We start from the raw sequence: 23,729 nt of genomic DNA, 5'->3' as shown, positions 1-23,729 counted from the left end.
AGGAAGTGGAGAGGGGGAGAGAGTACAGCTGTCCAACCTAAGTGGCACACCTTCCTGGGAGAATATTCCTCCTTAGCAAGATAACACTGTTGACAGGGTTAGACGTTTTGGCAACACTTTGTATTTAGATTCTTAAATACTAAGTAGTTTGTATTATTAAGTAGATTTGAATTAAAACTGATATTTTTAGATATTCCTCTTTGTATGTTGTTTCAGTTCCTGTAAAGCTATTTTGAAAATAACTGCGTGTGTGTAGGTATGTTTTCATGTATATATAAATAATAAATATGCTCTGAAATCAAGTATTAACACCATCAACATTAAAAATTCTGACTTTACATCCATTATTAAACTTGTGGATAAATCGTGTTTTAAATGTAGACAGCTGTTTTGACCTGGACCACATTCCCTTTCACCTTCCCAGGCTTGTTAGCTGGGGCATAGTGCCATGTCAGTGCAGTTGTACTGCTCTCGGAGTCAGACAGGGTGTGTGTACACCAGTTTTCTGGAGCCAAAGGCATTAAATATGGACTGCAGGAACACTCCAAGTTGGCTTCTGAAGCAAAATTTACAAGTTCAGTGCCAGTCCACTTAGGGGTAAGCTGGCCAGAAGGCCTAAGTTATATTTATGCTGTGCTCCCTGATGTTACTGATAAATATTATCAGTTACAAAAAGAATATTCTGTCACAGTCTTGTGTTACCCCAGCTAAGTTACTTCAAAATCTGAGCTAGCTGTGATTGAAGGAAATTGAAGGAAGCTTTTTTTTTTTTCAGTTGAAAGTGTATGTAAATTTATTAAGGGAAAAATGGCTTTCTGTCTTCTGTATCACTTTGCTCTCTTTGGAATGTGAAGATTTTAATCCTATCCTTTGGTCTTGTGTTCAGAAACTTTCTTCACCCAGGATGTTTCCCACTCCTTCCCCCTTTAACAGGAATGCTTAACTCCATTCCTGGAAATTTCAGAGCAGTTTCTTCAGTCTGGTGTTTTTCCTTTCTGCCACCTTTTCAGCAATACTTGCCCGATAGTTATTATTTGTTTAGGAGCTCTACTGTCTTCGCCGGTTGATTTAATAATGGCGGAGGTATAGCAAATACTTTTTTTCACAGTTTTTAAGGATCTTCGGTGGTTGATACTTGGAGAATTGAATAATTCTATTCTGTGGTGGTTTGTTTTGGGGATTTTGTTTGTTTTTTAGCAGCATTTAATCTTTAATAGAGGTGAAAACCATATTAGGATTTCAGTGAACTTTCTAACCAGGAAAATCACTAGTTAGGGTAGATTGGTTAGAATTTTTTGGCAACAAATATTTAATTTTCAAAATTCAGAGTTGCTGTAATCATTGCATAAACTTTTCTCTTCAGCAAAAAAACTTTTCAGGAAACGTGTATTTAAATTTAGAAAATTTAAGAATGTGTAATCTTTCCTTAAAAGAGATATTAGCAGAATGTAATATGGGTGGCCCTGATCTTGCAGTTCATCAGTACTTGTACTGGTTATTTTTTTCCCCCCATTGTGTCTGGATGCTGTCGATTGCAGAAGAGCCTTAAACCCTCAGTTTTTCTGGATTACATGCCAATATTGCACACAATACACACTCAGGAATTGATACATGCTTCTGTTACTCTGAGTGCCTTTAAGTAGCTGTTAAGTATATCTTCATTTTCCTGTGACCATTAGGAAAGGATTGGTACTTGGTGCACTTGTCACTTACTGTGACAGACGTGAATGACAACGTACCTGAATGGGCCATGGAGCCCTTCCCATTCTTGGCTGTGGTTTCCCCTGACGCTGTGGGAGGTACTGAAGTATACAAGCTGCTTGCTGTGGATGCAGATGAAGGGATCCATGGAGCTGTAGAGTATTTTCTCTTGGAAGGTAAATTTTAACCCTCTCATTCCCGGTGTATTAGGCTTCACAACTGTGATTTTCTTGTCTTTCATCCTCAGTTTCATTAGTGAAAGATCTTCTGTTCTTCTTCCAAAAGATTCATGAGCCTTCAGGTCTGTGTGTGAGAATAGACAACTCTTACTGAGGGTACAGACAGATTTGCCAGATTTGAAGTGTGTTCTCCCTTCAAAGTTGGGTTCGTGCCCAGGTTGTCTCTTGGGGGATGATGGGGACTGGAGCAGTGAGTACTCCTCAGGGCTTTGGCAGGGGGGTGGCAATGGCAGCAGTAGTCAGCACCTCTCTGCTGGGCCACCTGTTTATGAAATAGGGCAGTATGTGGAGCACAGTTTCTTGGGTGGAGAGGGCTAATATTCCTTCTCCCTTGTGGAAGTCATGCTTCTGGTTCATTTCTAACAAATTTTTAAAGGTCTGGATTGTGCCTTAGCTTTGCAAAGCTAGTACAGACTCATTAATAATTTTCCTTCTGGAGGTCTTAAACTTCAGTAATAGTTCAAAACTGTCTAGGCAGAAGAGGAGTAGCAATACCATTCCAAAGGTGAATTTGTTCCTCTTGGCCAGGACTCTAGCAGGGTATTTTCTGGTAAGGGATATTTAGGGTCAAACAACATCAAAGTATTGGAGGATAAAGAAGAGTAATAATTGTCTAGAAAAGTAAAATCCAACTTAGAAATGTAATCATGAATGTAATTACTGATTTCTAAGTTCTAAACAACTTTTGAATATTTCTGTGCATGCTGATTCTAAGCCAAAACCAACTTGGGATTTGATACCATATTCTCCTCTTAATTTTAATCAAGTAAGAATGTTCTTGCTGACAACAATTTGTGGAACTGTTCTTTTTAGGTGGTGAAGACAGATTTGAAGTTGACAGGGACACTGGCTGGATTAAAACAACAGGTTTGCCATTGGTGAGGGACAAGGAGTATTTACTGACTGTACTAGCAGCAGATAAACTTGGAAGCAGAGGGTCTCCAGCCTCTGTTTCTGTAATTGCTGGATTTCGACCACCACAGTTCACCAACATATCGTACTTTGTTTATGTTCCTGAAAGTATGCCACAAGGAAAATCGTAAGTAGCAGTTAAAAATAATGCAGTGAGATTGTGTTCCTAGTTTAACTTCTGTTTGATCTCCCCAAAGCCTCAGTATTGTTTGTGAATCATAATTAGATACTGTGAGTAACAATTTAGATATCTTAATAGAAGTGATCAAGATACAGTTTGATTGATGTATTTTTTAGTCACTTTTTTATACAGAAAAGCGGTATTGAATAATTACGGTTTCTTGCTTTTTTAAATGATATGGAAAGTATTAGTAGGTGTTGATTGTGTCTTAATTTTCAAACTAAATGCAGAATACAAATTAGAAATGAAAAAAGATGTCCTGGTGTGAAAGAATATATTAATTTTATATGTCAAATTTGGAGAAGTGCCTTATCCATCAAGTAAAAAATCGGAAAAAGCAAAAGACTGTCTTTTCTGCCTTCATCACGGTGACATACTGAGCAAAAACAAAGATGCCACAAAACTTGTCATTTTATTTTTCTATCCATTGTCTAACCATGTGGATCTAAACATCACAGAAAATGTTAGTAACGTAGGTCCAGCTGAATACTCTGTTTCGTCTTTCCCAAACTGTTTTGTTCTTTGGCAAACATTTCCTCTTTCAGTTGAGTCGAGAATACTTTTGTCCAGTAAATGTCTTCCTTGTGTGGCCATTCAACTGTTACTCATATGATATTATCTGTGGTGTTGTATTTTACTGTTCAGTCTACAACATTCAGTTTTACAGTGTCTAAATAACCAAGGTGTGTTAAGATTAAAAAAAAAAAAAAGCAACTGTTAATAGTAGATAACAAAGTTTTTCTTTAAAACTGCAATAAACTTAAACAGCACAGGCATAAAAGAATTGCAAGAACTGTGAAATGCTGCAATACCTAACAGGTACCTACCATCTTGCATTCAATAATGTTTAGGATATAAAATAATGAAATTCTTTAGAACTACTTTTTATCACTATTTAAAAATAGGTTTGCGTACCTAAGATGATAGTGGATTAGTCAGTTTGTCACATTACTTGGTAATATCCAAAAGAAATGAAGTATTTAATGTGATTGTTATTATTATGTCAGAAGAGGTTTGAATATACACAATGCGCCCAGTGAAAGTGGTTTCCTGTTGCACGTTGACTGGAAATAGTCATGAAAATCCATGTAGAATCTTCAAGTTCTGATATTTAAATTGGACCAATACACAAGTATGCAGGAAAACAGAGGTCATGCAGTGGATTTCTGGGTTTAGGATTTCACGGTTGTAGGCTGATGTAAGACTGCAGCTGAGCAGAAGAGTGTTACCAAAACATTCTCTTCCTTTGGTCTGCCACTAGTGCTAATTTGCTAGCTGCATGGTGTTATGGTTTGAGCTCAGAGGGAAACTGAGCACCACTTCTTCCACACCTCTTCCCCCTCAGGACTGGGAAGGAGAAAATAAAGCAAAAGGCTTGGGAATCGAGATAAGGACAGGGAGGGGTGACTCACCCATTTTGGTCACAGGCAGAAGACAGACTGCTTAGGGGAAGAAAAAGAACATAAATTTAATTCAGACACTAACAGCAGCAACACTTAACAGAGTAGGACAGTGAGAAGCATTACCACATCTTAAAAACCCTTTTCCCTCCACCCCTCCCTTTCTTCCCGGGCTCAGCTTTGCTCCCGATTTCTCCACCTCCTTCCCCCAGTGGTGCAGGGGGCTGGGACTGGGGGGTGCAGTCAGTCCTGCCCCTTCTTCCTCCTGGGGGGTGGAGGTGGAACTCCTCACATTCTTCCCCTGCTCCAGTGTGGTTTCCCTCTCACGGGAGACAGTCCTCCACAAACTTTCTCCAATGTGAGTCCTTCCCATGGGCTGCAGCCGTTCCCGTGCCGCTCTAGTGCGGGTCCCTCCTGTGTGTTTCAGTCCTCCCAGTGCCGAACTACAACAGTGGGGGCTTCTTCCCACAGAGTTCTGGCCTTCTTTGGGTGCAGCCAATAGCTCTGGTGTGGGGTCCTCCACAGGCTGCAGGTGGATATCTGCTCCACCAGTGACCTCCGTGGGTGACAGGGGGTTGGCCCTGCCCTCTCACCATGGGCTGCAGGGGGGTGCACTGGCACACCTCCCCACTCCCTTCCTCCTCCTTTCTTCTGCTGACCTCAGTGTTTGCATAGGTGTCCTCCTCACAAATCCTCCTTACAACTCCCACTCCTCCTCCCAGGTTCCCTGTATTAAATTTGTTATCACAGAGGTGTGGCCACCGTCACTAGTTATCTCAGCCCTGACCAGAGGCAGGTCTGACTTGGAGTCGGGGGAGCTTTGAGAAGCTTCTCACAGGGGCCACCACTGTAGCCCTTTCCCCCACTACCAAAACCGCACTATACACAAGCCCAACACACATGGGCAGACTGACCCAATGAAAGACAAAGCCAAAAAAAGAAAAAAAAAGTTTTCAGTTGGGTTGTTAAACGTGCTCACAGCATGGCCTTGTGATTTGTGGTGCTGACAGAAGAGGAGAGGTGGTGTGAACATGCAGCCAGCATAGGGAGTTAGAAGGAGGGCAGAGTAATTCCCATTGTCAGGAAAATGTGCTGACTGAAACTGACTGTGAGACCACATCACAGGAAAAGACAGAAAAAAACTAAAGTGAGATGATGACCTACAGCGACCTTTTCCCGTGTTTCAGCAGTGCGCCTGAGGGAAGTGAGAAGACAGCACCAATGAAATACAACCGGGAAAGAAGTGTTTGGACAAACTGAGTTTTGTCTTTTTGATTGTTGTTGTCCGTGGATCGTACATGTTGGTGGGTTCTCCTGGGAGACAGAATTCTTCTTCCTAAGAAACATGCATGATAAGGCAACAAACACTTGAGGAATTAGTATTCTGTTTTAAACCCTTAATTTCTTCTTTTACTTCATACTGTAAGTGTTTTTCCTGCTTGAAGACTTTAAACACATTGGACTTCAGTGGAAGATAGTGCCAGACAAGAGCTAAAAACGCATGTCCTGTATAACCTGTAACATGCTCACCTTTAGTGACTGGCTTTTATCCTTTTGCAGTTACCTGTTGAAACTTTAGGATGGTATGACTGCAGCAGCAAACTTACCATGCTGTTATTAATCTTTTGCATCTTGCTTTATCTTTTAGTTTCCTGCCATAGAAAAAAGTTAGAGTAGGCAAATTCAGTTGCAGCAAAAATGAAATCCTCTTGTTCCTGTGTTTTTAATTCTTACTGTGTTCTGCTTTCAAGAATCCTATCTTTATCTGTTTAACCTCAAGATGATAGAACTACTCTATAACAAAATGTTTAGGTACAGCCATCACTGACTTCAGTGAATATTGCTCTGATCAGACCTACAGGATTGCACCATCATTTCTGATATGCATAATTTTTGTTATTTTTTCAGTATGTTGTATTATGGGCTTAAAAGTCCTTTTTTTTTTTCTTTTCTTTTTTTTTTTTTTTTTGTAAATGCAGCTTTCTTACAGTCACTGCTGTATCCTATCAAAAGAAATCCCTGAGCTACAGTTTACTAATTAATCCTAGTGGTCTATTCAATATTGATCGTACAACAGGAGATATCAGTTTAACTCGAAGTGTGGATTATGAGAGTGACCAGCACCAGTATCTTCTTTTGGTCAGAGCAGAGGAAAATGAGGAACAATTCAGTAGTGCAGCTGAGGTAGGTGTTCACTTCTGGCAGTGTGTATGTATTTCCATTTTCTTTCAGCATTTCCAGATTTCTGTCTAGATTCACTAGGGGCTTACATTTCCCCAGCTCATGCTGTCTATTCTAGTGTCCATTTTAAAAGTCTTTCTGTTTATGGGTAGATATTGAGGGCTGCTTTAGGTACTCTTAGAGTACACTCTTGCAGATGCTGAAAAGGCTATTTCTTAGGGATGAATAAACCATGCTGTCATAGGTCCTAGGCCTCAACTGGGAAGATATGGAAGTGGATGCAGCCAAGCCAGATGTGAGGTTTTGTCTTACTCTAAACCTTCATAAAGTATGATGTATTTTTGAGATTATTCCAATTTAAAACAAAGGCAGAACAGAAAATGGTATGTTTTGTACCAAGAACATGAAGTGAACTTGTAAAGAGAACAAGTAATAAAAACTCAGAGGTATTAGAAGATGATGGTTCATGGTGTTTTAGAAAGCTGTTTGACAGCAAAAATAGTTCTAAATATAGTTATTACAGTTGTTTGAATTCAAGGATTCACTGAGCTAGGAAATGCATGCAATATAACAGTTTATTCCTGCTGCAGGAAAGAAGATGTATGCTATAGAGGGAACAGGAGGCAGAATTATTAGAAACAAGTGTGAGGACACAGAGAGACATTGAAACAGTATGTCAGTGCAACAAACCGTGGCTGTAGCACACCAGAGACTGATAATTTCTACTGACCCTTTTATGTACTGCAAGATGAAGAGTGGTAGGATATGACTTGAAAGAGGATTATGAGATGGTTTTACAAATATGTTAAGCCTAAATGTAGTTTAATTTGTACCTGTTTTACACTGATACAACATCAGTAGTTATGAGAGAGCAACCCACAGTTTATATGAACCTGTGTAGGGGAAGATGGAGTATACGTCTACCTGTTGCACTGTGAGGCAGAATACCTCAACCAACTTCAGACAGTCTGCAGTGTAGCAGTATGAAGTGCCATAAAGTCTAATTTAACACACACCTTACTGTTTGGATTGTAAACAATGCAACTGTGGGCTCATATTTGACATAGGAATAAGAAAATATTTTTAAAGATGTTAGAAGCAGAATTGTATTTCTTACTTGTTTTAACATAATCAGTTCAATTTAGATCTGATTTACTCTGCTGTAATTGAATTCTGAATTTGGTCTCGGAGATTTATACTGCTAAAATGTAATATGCTTGGCAGTAGAATTTTTAGTGTTAGAAGTCACAGAAGTCTTAGAAGATAAGATAATGGAAAAAGGATACTTGGGAAGCAGGTGGTCCGTTTTCCTTTAAAGTAGTAATAGGAAATAATCAACAGAGGTGAAGGGTGAGTGGAAAATGTTGCTGTAGGGGACTAGGGCTTGGCAGTTCTTGGTATTTTGGAATCTAATATTTCAACGGTTCTCAGCAGGAAAAGAGCAATCTAAGGAAAATGGCACATCCTATGTGCTATAGCTTCTGAAGACCTCAAGGACGTTTTTTGGAAATTCTTTCCTCTGGTATTTCTAGAGCAGTGAAGTTATTGCCTCAATTCACTTTGCTGTTTAACGTTACCCCTTTTTCCATTCAGGTTTTGGTTGTAATCACAGACGTGAATGATTGTGCCCCCGAATTTCATCAGTTGATTTACAGCAAAGTTGGTGTTCCTGAAACAGTTACTATGACAACTGCGCTTCTACAAGGTTAGTACTTCTAAAACGATTTGTTATATTCAGTATAAGTTCTCCTCCCACTAATTAGAATTCAGTTCAGAAGAAAAAATTACCTGCCCCAGCATGGGTAGTTGCAACTCTCTGAAGGCAAATGGCACCTTGTAGGATTGAATCATAATTATTTACTACTGACAAAGCCCAAACAATTTTGGTGGACAGAGGACAAAGGAAACAATTTTTTGTAGGGTTTTGGGGTCACAGGACTTCAGTTGTGGTTGGTATTATAGCAACAGGCTTATAGTAGCAATCTTGCAAAATTTCTTTTTTTAAAGGAAGAGAGTGATGTTGGATCAGAAATTGTAGACACATCAGCTCACCTTCTCTGCCCATCTTTAGGAGTCCTGTGTGGACTTGCTGTAGGGAATACTGCTCTTTTGCGTTAAAAGCCGCTTGCACGATTTAATTGTTGTATGTGATTTTTTTTGGGACACTTTAGAAGACTTTGCTTCTTCCTGATGTAACCGATAACATAAGCTTTAAATGATGATGCTCTGTAAATTATGTAAATTTTGATTATGTAAACTGCAAAAATCTTACATTGCAAATGTTTATAAAAAAATCAGCAGGTCCTGGCAATAAAACAAATTTATGTGAACTGAACAGCTGTGAAGGGCCTTATATGAGTCTTTAACCCTTACATAAACTTTTTATAAATTGTGAGGGGAAAAAGGAAATTAGACTACAGGAAAATTGCTGTTCCCCAGTAAATAGGATTTTATAACCTCTTACTGATTTGTCCTGTACTCTTCTGGTAACTGTGCTTTTAGCATAGGTTTTCTAGATTATGGGTAGGACCTGACAAACACATCAATTTAACTTGCATCAATTGAATAATATATGTAAATATTTCATCTTTAATCACACAGAGTATGATCTGAGTGATTTTAAGTCAGCAGTATAGATCTGATGGACATGAGAATACACGTCTCTATGGGAATATGTTCTTGGTAGTCCAGGGCTCTTTAAATCCAGCAGGCAAAGGCAAGGTCTGGAAGCTGAATTCAACCATGGACTTAACTATTTTTTTTTTTTTTTGGTTAAACAACTTATTTTCAAGTAAGGGTTAGTTCAATAAAAGGCACAGGGGATAGCACAGTTTTATAAATTATTTCAAGCACCACAGGTAAAGGCAAATGCTGTTACAGTCTTATACTACACCTAAGTCTCTTGTTAAAGTACTTAACATTCCAATTCACAAACTTTGATCTACACAATGTTTTTCTCTTCTCTTTTAATAGTGACAGCCACTGACTGCGATTCAAAAGAGAATGCTGAAATACTATATTACACTTTGAGTCAAGACTTTAGTATTACTTCTCACGGTACTATTTTTCCAGCAAGACAGTTGGACTATGAGCGACCTAACCATCTTTATGAGTTCATAATTATGGCTGTAGATAAAGGGGAGGAGCCAAAGACTGGGACAGCAACTGTTAGAGTGCATGTTTCAAATGTCAATGATGAAGCACCTGAGTTTTCCCAGACAATGTAAATACACATTCTTAAAACTCTGTTATTTTTGTCTTTTACCGTTGCTTTTTTAATTTTTGTTGGAAGGCTGATCATTACAGGATGGTAACTGGCTTCAGTTCAATCAAATCTGAGAATTTGACTGACAAATGTGGTATGATCTTTTGACTCTGAGACTTTGTTACTAACAGTAAAAAAAAAAAAGCTTTAAGTTTCATTCTTAAAGTTTAGGCATACTTTCAATGTATAGTAGGACTTACATATGTAGATAGGGGTAGTTCGCAGACACTCTCTTGTGACAGATCTTGCACTTATGTTTTTTCCAACGTGTACTGAAAGAGGTGGTGCAGTAATTGTACATTTCAAGAGGACCACTCCACCACCAAAGGAAATCAAGCACAAAAAGCAGGTAACTCAGTTTTCCTCAGTCCCCATCCAGAGTATGTGGTGGAATTTTGCCTTTTAATTAGGGAATTTAAGCTTAGACAGAGTCAAAGTCCACATCCCCGGTTTCTAATTGTTAAAGAGAAATGCTTAGATGTCAGAATCCTAAATGACCACTGAATTATAAAACCCACAAGAGAAATGTCAATATGCAGAGGTCACTTAATTTCACTTAGTCCCATGCCCTACAATCTCTATGGGTTTTTTTTCTTCTAAAGCGTCAGTAAGCATTTTTTTTCCATACTTAGGGCTCAGAAGTGTCTGAAGCAGTGTCAAAAGTGCTATAAACTTGCATTTGTGTTAGAGGCTTAGTAATGAAATTCCCAGTCAGTTTCTGCATCAGCCTTCTACTCTTAAAAGTAGAAGTTGCTCAGAACAAAACCCAGGCAGAGATTTCAGTGATGCTAAGCTTGTGGTCTAGCTGAACAAAACATCAAAGCTTTCTGACAGTCCTTATTTCATGTAAAGGTAACCTGGTTTCAAAAGCTTCAGCCTTCCTTTCTTTCCTAAACATTGCTTAGGAGATACGGCTTGGAAAAGCTGATCTTTTGTAAATTCTTGTTAGATTGCTATGTATTTTCAAATACTAAACCAGATTCAGTTTCTCACTCTTCAGACGATGCCTACTTTTCATTTATTTATTTGTTTTAATATTCAGGGTCATTGAATATTTATCAGTATCTGTTAGTCTTGTATCTGTTTCTATTTTTTTAAAATCAGAAATGAGTGATAGTATTAAAGATGTTGTAAACATCTCTAACAAATTGGAAGCAGAAAACATAGTTTTAAAAAAACCCAACCCTGCCAGGTCTTATATTTAAAGTTTACTGAAGAATATGATTAAAATGAACATTATTTTAAACTATTAAAAATTCACAAGAAGCCCTTCTGTTCCCTATGCAACTGCGGGGAAACAATGTGTAGATTGGCATTGGAATTTGGCTTCTGGAATTCAGATTATCTCAAGTTTTTGTTTAACTAAGTTAACCAGGCTTTGATTTTGCTTTATCTTTCCAGTTACGAAAAAAATCTTGAACCCAGAGCTGAATTTCAGACAGAACTAAGTTGAAGTTTTCTGTGAAATTGCTTCATCATGAACACCCATAAATTAGGTCCTGTTGAGAGACTAGTTTGCAATTAATGTTATGCTCTGTGACAGGCTAATACAAATCAAGACGATGATGTTGTCCATCTAGCCCTTTGTTTAAATAGATTTACAGTCCAGTATAAACTTTAGGATTCCTTGCCATGAGCTTTCTTTCATCACAGTTATTCTGTATCTCAGTTATGAAATGCTTAAGGCTACCACTCTGTTTCGTTTTGTCAGTTTTTACTTTCTCCTTCTTAAGAGACCTCATGTGATGACTTGAACTCTTCTGTCCCTATATTTCATGTTCAAAATTATCAGATTTACTGTTCATTTGCTTTCCAGATGCAGAGTTAAGATAATGTCCTGAGGGTTGTGAATGAGCTAAACCAGAATAATTTACTTCGTTGCATATTAAATTGGGGGAAGAAAAAAAGCTGTCTCCATGAAGGTTTTGATGAAACCCCACATATCTAGACAGCAAAAGCAAAGGGAGAGGTTTTCTGTGCATCCATTTTCTTTCTTTGAATTTTTTCCTATTCTCAGCATACGAAGAGTGGGTCCATAAGCACTCTGAACCCAGTGGTACCTATGTATTTTATCTATATTGTTGCATACAACCAGCTGTAGCTCATTCTTACGGCTGAGTTTTGGCATAAGTACTGTGGACTGGTCTGTAGTATGCTTAGTCTGGCCTATGCTCAATCTGGTCAGATATAATAAATATTTGGGACTTTGCTAAAGCAGGAGGCTTTTCTATTCCAGAGAGTGTTAAGCTTAGGCTGATATAATGCCTCTTAAGAGCTTACAATGTCAGTAATGTGACTGGACTTGAGATGAGTTTTTGTAAAACTGACATTGTACACACATCCTCCACATCTGATTCTCATGCTGTTGCAAAGATTACGCTGAAAGCATTTTTACAGCTTGTGTCAGAAACTGTGCTGTAACAAGCAATGCTTTAACTTACCAAATGTTTGCTTTGATCTTTGAATCATGAAAGTAATTTTTTTAAATTTAAAAAAAAAAAAAGTGAATTCTGCATTTAGCCCAAGACTTCTTGCAAAGCTAAGCTTCAGAGCTTCAATGCTGCTGAAAGTCTGCAATGAAAATCCATAGGAGGTAACAACAGAAAGACATGAATGGTTGGATAGATCATTAGTACCTACTATTTCACTGGTTAGCAAAGAATCTTATCAGTGTAATTGTATTAATAAATTACAAATCTCTGCAGTACCCTTTGTACAGGTAGTCAGTAGGTGTTGTAAAACTGCTATATATATTATTTCCTGTCTAAATTTATAATTGTGTTGTCATAATTCCTTCTAACAGCTACAGGAGTTTTGTTTCTGAAGATGCAGGCCCAAACACACTGATTGCTACAGTTAATGCTGTTGATCCTGATGGAGATGGTGTGACATATGATATTCTGTCTGGGAATCAAAAAGGAAACTTTGTTATTGACCCTAAGAAAGGTAGTAATATATTATCTTTTTGCTGCTGCAGTCATAATCTTGATTCTGATGCAGCTTGAATTTGGTCTTCATTAGGTAGCAGTTATGAAAACTGAATAGCATAGGCTACTTTTGAAGCTAACACTAACCTAATTTTAAAAAGTGCAGGAAAAAGATGCAATTGTTCTAGACTTTCTTATAATGTTAAAAAACCCCATATAGGTTTCCTAAAAGCTTTGTATAATTGACCTGTCTTACTTGTTCAGTGTTTGCTTTCAGGCAGTAACTTAATAGAGAGCATTATTATAGATAACAGGTAACTTAATAGAAAGTAACTTAATAGAGAACATTAGTATTGATAACAGTAAGTGTGACATTCCAAAATGTCAAACAGGGATTTGAATAACACTCAATTTAGGAAACTAGGTTCAGAGTTGCAGCAAGAAAAGGCTACTCTGCAGGGTAAGGTGAAATGGGAGTCAAGGGTGACAGCAAGGCAGACAGGGGCAAGGACCTCACAGCCACAGACCGCCATCTTGAGCAAGAAGAGCAGAGCAGGTCCCATGATATAAATGTGGTTCATCCAACAGTCCAGCGGTCTCCAGAGAAACACGCAGTGATGGGGCAGGTCTCGGGTCAAGGTAGGAAGCCAAGTCAGCCAAGGCAGTGTCAGGGTCAGCAAGATGCACGGCCAGGTACAGCACACGCTGCGGGGGCGGGGGTGGGGGGGGCTCGGGAAAGGACCTGAGGTTAAGCACAGCTCCCAAGACATGGGGTAAAGGCCACAGACAAGGCTTGTGACAACTGACTGTCTGATCCAAGGTTAGCCAGCTGCATCCTGTCAGAGCTGGCCTTGAACATGGGCAGCCAAACCCAGGGAACAGGAAGAAGAGTTTGCAAGGCCTGTTGGTGCACTCAAAGCTTGACATTCATCTGCTGTGATTAGCCAAAGATGCTATTAGTAATCAAATAGCCATGTGAGGTGAAAAAACCAATAGGATGACAGTTCTGACTGGAGTAGTTTTCTTTGAGCAACTTTTTCAATAACTCAGTTTTAACTGGTTTAAAGTGGGCATTTGGGTTTTTAGATAAGGCTTTTTTTTCCCATGCTTATGTCTATGTCCTGATTACGCATGTGTGAACAAACACTTCTTATCTGAGTCTACTTGTGTTGTAGTGACACAAAATGATGCATCTGTAGGCAGAATGAGACTACCACTGTTTTATTTTAGTGAAGGCAAAAGTATATAAAATATGAACTAAGTAAGTATATTTTCATTTAAGGACAAAATCATTCACATGAGCAATGGTGATTTAGCCAAGAATACTGCATACATGAGAATGAAAAATGTGTGGAGAATACTTTGCAGTTCAAGTCATTTGTTCTGAAATACTGGTTTTTACATCTTTTAAAATTATTTTCAGTAGTCACATATTTTTAAAACCCCAAAGGAAAAAATCCCACAACATCAGTGTCCTCATTAAAAAAAAGCATAAACACACATCATCTGAGTAGGCTGGCATATCCCTTTAAATTACCAGGGTTTATTTGATGTTTATTGCTTGAAAAAACAAAAGAGGGTGTTTTGAGACAGGAAGAGGCAACCAAATTGAAATCGCATTGAAAGATTAAAGTAATTTAATTAACTTCAGTTAAACTACTTTATATTTAACCTGTTTTGAATTGTAATCAAAATCTGAACTTCAATTTCTCAAAGCATAAGCGTTGAATATATAGGAAGGAGTAAGCTGCCCTAAGTTATTCCTTCTCTTTATTTGATAGAGATTGCTGAGCACGAAATTTTAATTTCAGTGGAAATCATGTTTTTGCAGTATTAATGTTAGATTCTGAAATGTTGCCAAAAATATGGTCAGCAGGTAGCTTGCAAGTGTTGAAGCATGATCCTGAATTTATTGAGAGTTCCTTTTATCCTTTCTGACTTAAAAATAGAATTGTAGGTTCCAAGAGTTAAAGTTCTAAAGGTACTTTGATACCTAAAGAGGAATGATAGTTTTAAAAGTGTCTGGTTGCCACAGGGGTAGTATATCTGATGCTTCTGAAAATATTTATTGTAAGTGCTCAAAAAATCTTAACATCTGGTTGATAACATCTCTTAGGATTAGCTCCATAGTTTTAACATAGATAATCATATATGTGTTCTTATATACTTTTTTACCAATTAATATTTATAGTCTCTGAAAATTTTAGAAACATTAGCATTTTTTTTTCACAATACTTTTGGGCTTTTGTTGCTTGATAAACCAATAAAGGTTTAAACAGTGGCTTGCAGCAGTTTCTTTTCAGAAATGATGTCAGGGGAATAGTCTGTATCCCCTTGTCACAGAAATGTCAAGGTAAGCGAGGATGTGTCAAAAATAAGTGCTGCAGCTAAAACAATACGTTTGCAGGCAAATTGAGTGACATTGATGCTGTGACAATACTCTGTTGTAATGACAATTGCTATTATGCCTGATGAATAACAGAGGTGACTGATGGATGATGGAGCAAAAGAATGACAGCTTCTTACTGCATGGTCTCAGCTGGAGTCTCTTTTGCTTTTGTAGCAAATCTGTCATACTTCTTTCTCTGACAGTGCCTTTATGTCCCATTCAGCAGGGTGTATCATTTGGGTGACTTGGGAGAGTAGCAAAATAGAGGTTTCTGAGGATGCTGCTATGAATGTGCCACAGGAAGGTAAACCTGGAACTAGCTTCAGCTGACCTAGCATTCGTAGCTACAGCAGCAGACATGGTGACACATGCTTCATTGTGATAATGATACAGGAACATAGCCAGGCTCGCTGGTGGGGCTGGTGCAGGTTAAGCAGAAGCCTGCCATAATGTTTCTCTGGATTATTTGTTTTGTTTGGGTTTTTTTATGCAGCAGATGGGCTAAAGCTAGTATGTGCAGGGCAGCTGAATTGTACTTGTTGTCTCATTTAGCTCTGTAGACATACCTGCAGACAAACAAACCTGTCATGCTGTCTGAATTTTGTTTTTATATTGGACTGCAGTAAAAATACCATAGTTAAATGAAACTCCAGCAGCTTTGTGGTTTATTGATAAATGAGTAAACCAGAATGGTTTGTTGGTGTGCTTACTAGTAAGAAGAATAACAGTAATTGGTTAATGGTAAAAACATAAAACCCCACATCCTATTGTTGTTTTTACAGGGCTAGTTAGACTTCGTTCAAGTCCGTTTCCTGAGTTGCAGGGGACAGAATATGTACTTAATGTCACAGCTACTGATGATAACTCCTCAGGAGGGCCCCATTCTCTTACAAGTACTGCCCAGGTTGTTGTGAAAATTGATGATGTCAACAATAACAAACCTGTCTTTCAGAAGGTAAATATGTGAGGCTTGGTCATTTGTATTAGAATGTGTGGTGAATGTTTAAGACTGTGTTGTCACTGCAAGTGATACAGCAGATGAGCTCTTCAAGAAGTGGTCCACTTTTGTCTCTCTTTGAGTCCTGATGCTACTGTCTTCCCCATCTCTTCCATCCCTCTCCTAAGACTTACAGGGTTTGTTCTTCTCTTGTGGCAGAACAGCCCCTGTGAGCACTGTCTCTTCCCTGAACCACATCTCATTGCTGGCATTTTAGAAGATAAGGTTGAGTGAATAACTTTTGGAGGTTCTGTGTGACATCTGTGAGGAGGACTCGACAGGTGTAGCTATCCGTGCAGTGAACTTGTTCCAAAATACCTTTCTAAATTACATAGGCTGCTTCTGATGATTGTATGTCTGGAACTGGTGAAAGAGAAGAATGAAAGTGTTTTAGCTTAATTTGTAAAGTACTGTAAAAAACAAATGCTTGAATATGTTTTCAGAATGTTAATTCATATTAAAGATCTGCTGTCGAAAAATTTCAAATTTGATGCTGATGGGCAATGTTGCATATTTTGAAAAGTCAGTGATTATTCATGTCAGTCTTGGAAAGTCTCAGTAATCTGTCCTTGGCAAAGTTACTTTGGGTAGAAATTGCTTTTTGACCAAAGTGATTCTGTGGTTTGGGCAAGTGTATGCCCTCTTTTATGTCTTTTGCTAATGTAGAAAAATATTTGCATTTGGAGGTATATGCAACTGTAACTTTTTCTCCAAATATTTGCATTAGTTGGAGATGCTCAGTGGCCTCATCTTCTGTGTTGTTTGTATAACTGCAAAATAGAAAGTGAATCCTGTATATTAATCATGGTACAGATAAAACATTAACGTCAATGCATGTGAATGGAAATATAGCTAAATCTTTTTTCTTTTTTCTCCCCTCTAGTATATCTTTAAATCAAATGGCATGGTAAGTCCTTGATTTTTCTTTTTTTTCCGCCCCTCTCTTAGTGTCAGTATTATCGGGAACATGCTTCTGTATTGGAAAACCAGCCTTCAGGGACAGTTGTACTGCAGGTTGAAGCCACTGATGCTGATGAAGGAGCCAATGGCATAGTGAAATATGGCTTGATGCACAGAGGTGATGTCCTACCCGCATTTAGTATTCATCCTGAGACAGGTAAAGAGAATATCAGAACTGATACTGGCATATAGAAACCACTTTGTTACACTGATGGAAAAAAAGCTTAAATAAAATCAGACTTGTGCTTTTTCATCGAGTTTTTTGATAGCAGACAAAATATAAACTATATTACCTGCATGAACTAATGCTCTCCTTTTAGTTTCATACATGTCCAATACTGAACTAGAACTGATGTTTTCCCTGAAATATGGAAATTCTGCTGTGTGAAATAACTTGTGTGTTTTTGTAACTAGATGTAAAGAACCCCACCATATTTTAAATGTACGTTATCTTTCAACATTACTAATGGCATATAAATGATTTATCCAAATGCCTGGAGTCTTACAAACAGCAAAGAGACTAAGTCTTGGAAAGCCAAAACTAAGTTCAGGCTGAACTTTTGGAGGATAAAAAACAGGAAACATGCCTTTACCTTATACTTAATTGCTCTTCGAAAGAAATATTTTTTTAGAAACTCAATCTCTTAAAATTAGTTTGGTACTCATCTCCATTTTCTAAATTTAAGTCCAATTGTGTGTAGATGTAAGTGTGTATGAAGCTTGTGTCTTTCTGCACAGTAGAATTTAAGCTGTTGAAATTTGTTAAATCTTGTGATTGGATCCTTGAACCTGAAGTTCACATTATAGGTGTATTTAACCTATTGCATTGTATCTCAATGTATTGACAGACAAATAAAGATCTAAATGTAGAATTTTGTTAAATGCATAGCATTTTAACTCTCTGGTATTTAATTTGTTTTCAGGACTTCTGACAACTGTTCAGGTATTTGATCGAGAAAAACAGAGGGAATATCCTATCACTGTCACAGCAACAGATCAGGCAGCGGAACCACTCATTGGAATATGTCAGATAAATATTATCATCCTGGACCAAAATGACAATGATCCCAGATTTGAAAACACCCACTATGAATGTAATTGAGAGTCATTGGATAGAGTTTCGGTACCCTGAGTGTGAGCTTATCTGATGTCTAAGATTTTTGGATTTTGTCTTCCCTGGCAGTAGATCTTGTGACCAGCTAAGCGATTGCAGCCAGAGATGCACTTACCTTAATTAATTGCAGAATTGTTATTCTGTGTAGTGTGCAGTGTAACAAGTACAGTCTTGGCTTGTAGGCCTTCCCGAGTGTCGTTATGAGAAAATTCCTTGAAACAATAGCCATGTCAGTATCTTTCCTTACCTGAGTATACCAAGTGTCTGTGGTACTACACAGAGATGTGAAAGTTGTAATAAGCATGTGAGTGGGCAGCACTGAGCACTAACTGTATCCTTTGTTTTCTGATTAATAGATTTTTGTCATAACTTTTGATTACCTACTTCTCCCATTTGAATTTCATCATTCCTCATTGTTGTTTTACCTTTACTTCTTGGTTCTTCAAAAACCCCATCCTGTTTATGGATAAACACCTAGAGGCATGTATAATATTCATAAAAAAATGAAGACTGAAATTCTCAGTTTTACACAAATCCTAGAAAGTAGTTTCTGACAATGTGATCTTTCTTTTTCTGGTTTTATGCAATAAGTTAAAATACCATTTATGTATATTTCATACAGAGCAATTAGTCACCTAGTGAAAATACAAGCCAAAAAAAAAAAAAGTAGTGTCTTATAAGAAATAAGGATTCCAGGTTATGAGTATGATAATATGACGTTCAAATGTGATCCATAGCTCTGGAGTTATAGCAGCTCTTTAGAATATTCAGTTTGATTTTTATGGCCATCATTCCAAGGAATATAAAGTTACAGCTTCCATACATTATTATTTTAGTATTTCTTCATGTCTTAGTAAGATGTTCATGGTATTTTAGTGAATTACTGATCAGTTTGAAATATCCTTTCCTTACATTAGATGTCCTGAGAGAGGACACAAGAGTTGGGACCAGCTTTCTTCGTGTTGCAGCCCATGATGATGACTACAGCTCAAATGCTGCCGTTACATATTTGATAGCAAGTGAAGAACCAAATTATTTACAAATTAATCCTACAATGGGCTGGGTGTTTGTGAACCAACCCATATCTGAGGTATGGTGCTTGCTTTCCTTTTTAAGCTGGCTATCTCAATATATTTTAGGAGGGACTGAGGTCATGAGTTTGTCCTTACATCCATGTTACCTCTTCACAGTAAAGGCTCAATACATCATGTTTAAATTAAGCATGAGTCCGAGGCTTTTAGCTGATGAGTTCACTGAGTGTGAATTGCATATAAGCAAGTCCTGCTTTCAGCTGGAAAGTAGCAGCTGACAGCGCTGCCTCTGAGAAATTGTTCTTTCCAGTTCATTAGCTCTGGCATTCTAATACCAAGGACTGGAGGGCTGAGACTGTAATCAGGGGAACAAGAACTTCACTGTGTTAACAGGCAAACCTGGATGAGAAAGAGTGTGAAATTTTGCTTCTGATACAGATTCCCAACTTGATACATGTTAGTCATGGTGGACTAAGCATAGCTATCCCTCAGGAAGGTGAAGGCATAACAAAACTGTTGCATGGAGTTATCTAAAATTTAGTTATCTAAAATTAGTTTCAGCCATTTTTGGATAAGGAGTCTGATATTTTCAGAATTGTAAAGTAATTTGTGTTGAAGTGAAAATATTGTTGTAGATGTCAAATACATAAATTTCGATACTAAAAGTATCTATTAACTTCGAAGTAACTGACACACAAAACTTTGGTGAAGATGTATCCTTTTAATATATTTTCTTTATCAAATCCAAGAACCCTACAGCCCTAATAACAAGAACTGTTGATAGGTAAGCTTAAGAACTCAGGGTTTTTTACAACACGAAGTGGGGTTTTTTTGTTTTGTTTTAAGCTTTGTGTGAAATCTGCTAAGGTTTATTGAGACAAATAGCAACATTTTCCAACAAGAAAATATCAACATTTTCAGCAACCTTGCACCTACTTCATATTCTGAGCTCAGTATTCTGCAGTTGTGGATATCTTCCTTCTGTGTGGTTTTCTAAAGTGTGCCTTTAATATTATGTATTCATTTATTTTGGGGGGGAAAAAAAAGCTCATTGGAGCCCTGATCAAAACCCTCTCTAATGAAACCTTTTTTATTGTTCAGAGGTCATCTATAATTCGAGAGATTATTGCTACAGATGGAGGTAATAGGAGCAGTAAAGTTGAACTTGCGGTAACTGTTACCAGTGCAAAAAACCAGCCTCCGCAGTGGGAAAGAGAAAGCTATGAAGTTGTTATTCCAGAGAACACTACACGAGATACATCAGTTTTGGTAAGGTTGGGACAGACTTGTTTGCCTGTCCATAGCTCTAAGGCTGTAAAGTAACTGAACATTGCTTATGTGCTTAAATATAGTGAGCTTTTATAATAGTTTTGTGTATTGTAGGGACCAATAACCTGCTATCAGTTTTCTTTCAGAAATGCTAATAGTAACCAGCATTTTTGCTCTAATTTATATGCGTGCAACCACTATTTAATTTCCTTCCCATTTGGACAACACTATAGGTGATCCAGTTTTTTGAATGCTGCTGTGTTATCTGAGGTGATTATTGGGCTTAACAGTACTTAGAGTTGTTCAGTGTGATTGCTCGTTATGAATAATTGGAAGAGCTTTATGAAGCAACTCCAAAACACATATTTTTAGGATAAAAGCATGAGTAACCAAACATGTAATGACTGATAGCCTTTGGCTGCAGCTGTTTGTGGCCTGGAGAGGTATCAGGCAGGATTAAGATTTGGTATCAGGAAATACTTGTCCTAGTGTTTTCAGTTGAGAGGTGAAGATCTGGGAGAGTCAATACACAAAAGCTTATAGAAATGTTGCTGTACTTACGAAAGTGTTGATTACTCAAACTTTTTGAACTGTGCAGACAATCAAAGCAACTTCTCCTCTTGGTGATCCCCATGTGACTTATAACCTAGAAGAGGGACTTGTTCGAGAGACCAACATGCCAGTTCGTTTCTACCTGACTCCAAACAGACATGATGGTTCTGCTTCAATCCTGGTAGCTGAGCCACTAGATTATGAAACAACAAAGAACTTTCTGCTGAGGGTTCGAGCACAGAATGTTGCTGCGGTTCCTCTGGCAGCATTCACTACAGTCTATATTAATGTAACAGGTGTGTAAGCTGTTCAGTGATGTTATAGTATAATCATAGTACTTTTTTTTCTCTTTTTCTTTAAAGTTTTATAGTTTTCTCTTTATGCACTCTTTTTGATGTTTTAGATGTCAATGACAATATCCCATTCTTCGCTTCATCTGTTTATGAAACCTCGGTAACAGAGGGAGCTGGTCTTGGCACATTTGTCATTCAGGTCTCTGCCACCGACCTTGACGTTGGTCAGAATGGTGAGGTAAGCAAGCAGGGACCTACATCTTCTGTGATGAAAGATATGGGAATAACTTCTATATGAACAATGGCTAAACGGGCTAGAAGTCTTCAACCCTAGAAAAGGGATGACTAATAGCGAAACATGAGATGAAATAAAGTAGTTAATTACATGTTTCTCTGTCTTGCATGTGAAAAATGCAACTAAAACTAGTAGGTGTGAGATGCAAAACAAAGAAGAAATATTTACACAGTCTGTAATTCAGGTGAAAAACTTGCTATAGAATGCTCTGCTTTGAAAAGGTATACACAGACCTAAAATGTGATTGGATAAATTAATGGAAGAAAAAATGTGTTAAAAGCTTCTGTGTGTTGTAAATCATTGGGGGTGCAGAAAACTGAATCCTTACAAAATTTGTCAAGTTAACACCAAAAGTGGAGGTATTCGTTACTGATTTTAAAAATTGAAAGTAGGCATATCCTAAGAACAACAGTGCAAGCTGAAGTCAAGTGCACAAACATATCTATAATAGAGACTAGACCATGGTCCATGATAGCAAGTTCAAATTCATCTCACGTGTGGCTGTTGCATTAGTACCTGGGATCTTTAGCTGAGTTTGAGTGCTGTTGCACAAGCACTGTGCAAATGTGACCTAGTGAACTCAGGAACTGATTAGACAACACAAATTTGTTTCCATTTACAGATCATCAGTCAACATGCGAGGAAGTTAATTGACTTTAAAGTAGATTGCTCAAGCTGGCAGTTTTACCCAGCTTTCTTGACCCTGGTCAAGTTCTTAAACACAAGACTGTTCTTCCTGTCTTTTAAGTACTTATTTAGTTGTGAACTGTTCAACAGAAGTAAAGCATAGATTAACAACTTCTTTTTAATCCTTTAGATAACTTACTCCCTGTTACATGACAGTGGCAGAGACTACACATACTTTCACTTGGACTCACAGACAGGCTCAATTTACACTGCCTCAGTGTTTGATAGAGAGAAGAAGGGGTCCTTTCTTCTAGAAGTCAAGTCGGTAGATGGCTCTGAGTCAGCTCAACCCGGAAAACATGGGAAACCAAACTCTGGTAAGAGATGGATGTCTGTTGCAAGCATGATTTTACCTGGGTTGGTCTTTGAAAACAGAATCTCGGAAACGCAAGATTAGATGTTAATTTCCTTCTTTTCAAGTGTACTTGTGAAAGAGTGTTTATTGTTTTGGTTTTCTTTTTCCTTTGTGCAACAGTCATGTCAGAGATATTTTATATGATGATCAGGCAAGTTTTGTGTTCTGAAATTAAAAGAAAACTAGGGCTTCATAGTTAGAGTTTAGAGAGTGTTTCCTAGCTAGTGAAGATACACCCATTATCCGTAGCATGCAGATATTTGGGTAGTGCAGGTGTTTCTCAGAGCACTGCATATGGTACTGTGTTCATTCAAAAGTAATTATGAAGTAGGGAAGTTCAGGATAGAAAATCTCATTCTCAGTTGACGGCTGTGCTTAAATAAAGACTTAAAATTTGGCTTTTGTGGCTTCAGGACAAAAAGTTATGACTAAAAACTGTACAGTTGCCGTATTAGGCATCAGTTATTCACATATTATCTATTTAAACAAATTGGATGCGACATTCATTTGATATCCAAGTGCTTTTGGGTAATGTTGGTATATATATTGTCCACAACCCTAAGGGTTTGTTTCTGTATTGTCTGCATATTTGTCTTCATTTAGTGTGCAGCTAGACAGTTTAAGGAATTGTAGCTGACAGAAGTGGCACAGATGAGTATTTGAATCTCTTGTTTCTTCTCTCTCTAGACACGGCCTACGTGCACATTTTTATCAGTGATGTGAATGATAACAAGCCTGTCTTCACTCAGAGTGTCTATGAAGTAAATGTGGATGAAGACCAGGATGTGGGCTCGACTATCATTACAGTCAGTGCTAATGACGAAGATGAAGGTAAAGTATTGGAATTCCCCATAGCTGTGTCTAAAATATTAATGAGTTAATTTCAGTACACCAAGACATATTTAGTGGTGTTAGAAAGGAAGATATCTTTTTGTCTCTAGATTTTAAAACTTCTCTGAGTGTGAACTGATCAGGCATGAA

General features: G+C 37.8%; 1 protein-coding gene across 1 annotated transcript in view; it reads left to right on the top strand.

The window, feature by feature from the left end:
- Window positions 1–23,729, top strand: part of LOC141948630 (neural-cadherin-like) — a 66,812-nt gene that overhangs the window by 16,008 nt on the left and 27,075 nt on the right. Inside the window, exons 2-16 of the mRNA XM_074881340.1 lie at window positions 1,680–1,877; window positions 2,754–2,979; window positions 6,413–6,617; window positions 8,208–8,319; window positions 9,588–9,837; window positions 12,683–12,825; window positions 15,978–16,150; window positions 17,141–17,309; window positions 18,076–18,246; window positions 19,184–19,356; window positions 20,399–20,566; window positions 21,165–21,414; window positions 21,522–21,649; window positions 22,524–22,710; window positions 23,436–23,579. Coding sequence (XP_074737441.1) covers window positions 1,680–1,877; window positions 2,754–2,979; window positions 6,413–6,617; window positions 8,208–8,319; window positions 9,588–9,837; window positions 12,683–12,825; window positions 15,978–16,150; window positions 17,141–17,309; window positions 18,076–18,246; window positions 19,184–19,356; window positions 20,399–20,566; window positions 21,165–21,414; window positions 21,522–21,649; window positions 22,524–22,710; window positions 23,436–23,579 — 2,697 coding nt within the window. The remainder of the gene's footprint in view (window positions 1–1,679; window positions 1,878–2,753; window positions 2,980–6,412; window positions 6,618–8,207; window positions 8,320–9,587; window positions 9,838–12,682; window positions 12,826–15,977; window positions 16,151–17,140; window positions 17,310–18,075; window positions 18,247–19,183; window positions 19,357–20,398; window positions 20,567–21,164; window positions 21,415–21,521; window positions 21,650–22,523; window positions 22,711–23,435; window positions 23,580–23,729) is intronic.

The sequence above is a fragment of the Strix uralensis genome, chromosome 12, assembly GCF_047716275.1.
Source record: "Strix uralensis isolate ZFMK-TIS-50842 chromosome 12, bStrUra1, whole genome shotgun sequence".
NCBI lineage: Eukaryota > Metazoa > Chordata > Aves > Strigiformes > Strigidae > Strix > Strix uralensis.
Note: the sequence above shows the minus strand (reverse complement) of the source record. Positions and strands in the feature narration are given on the sequence as shown.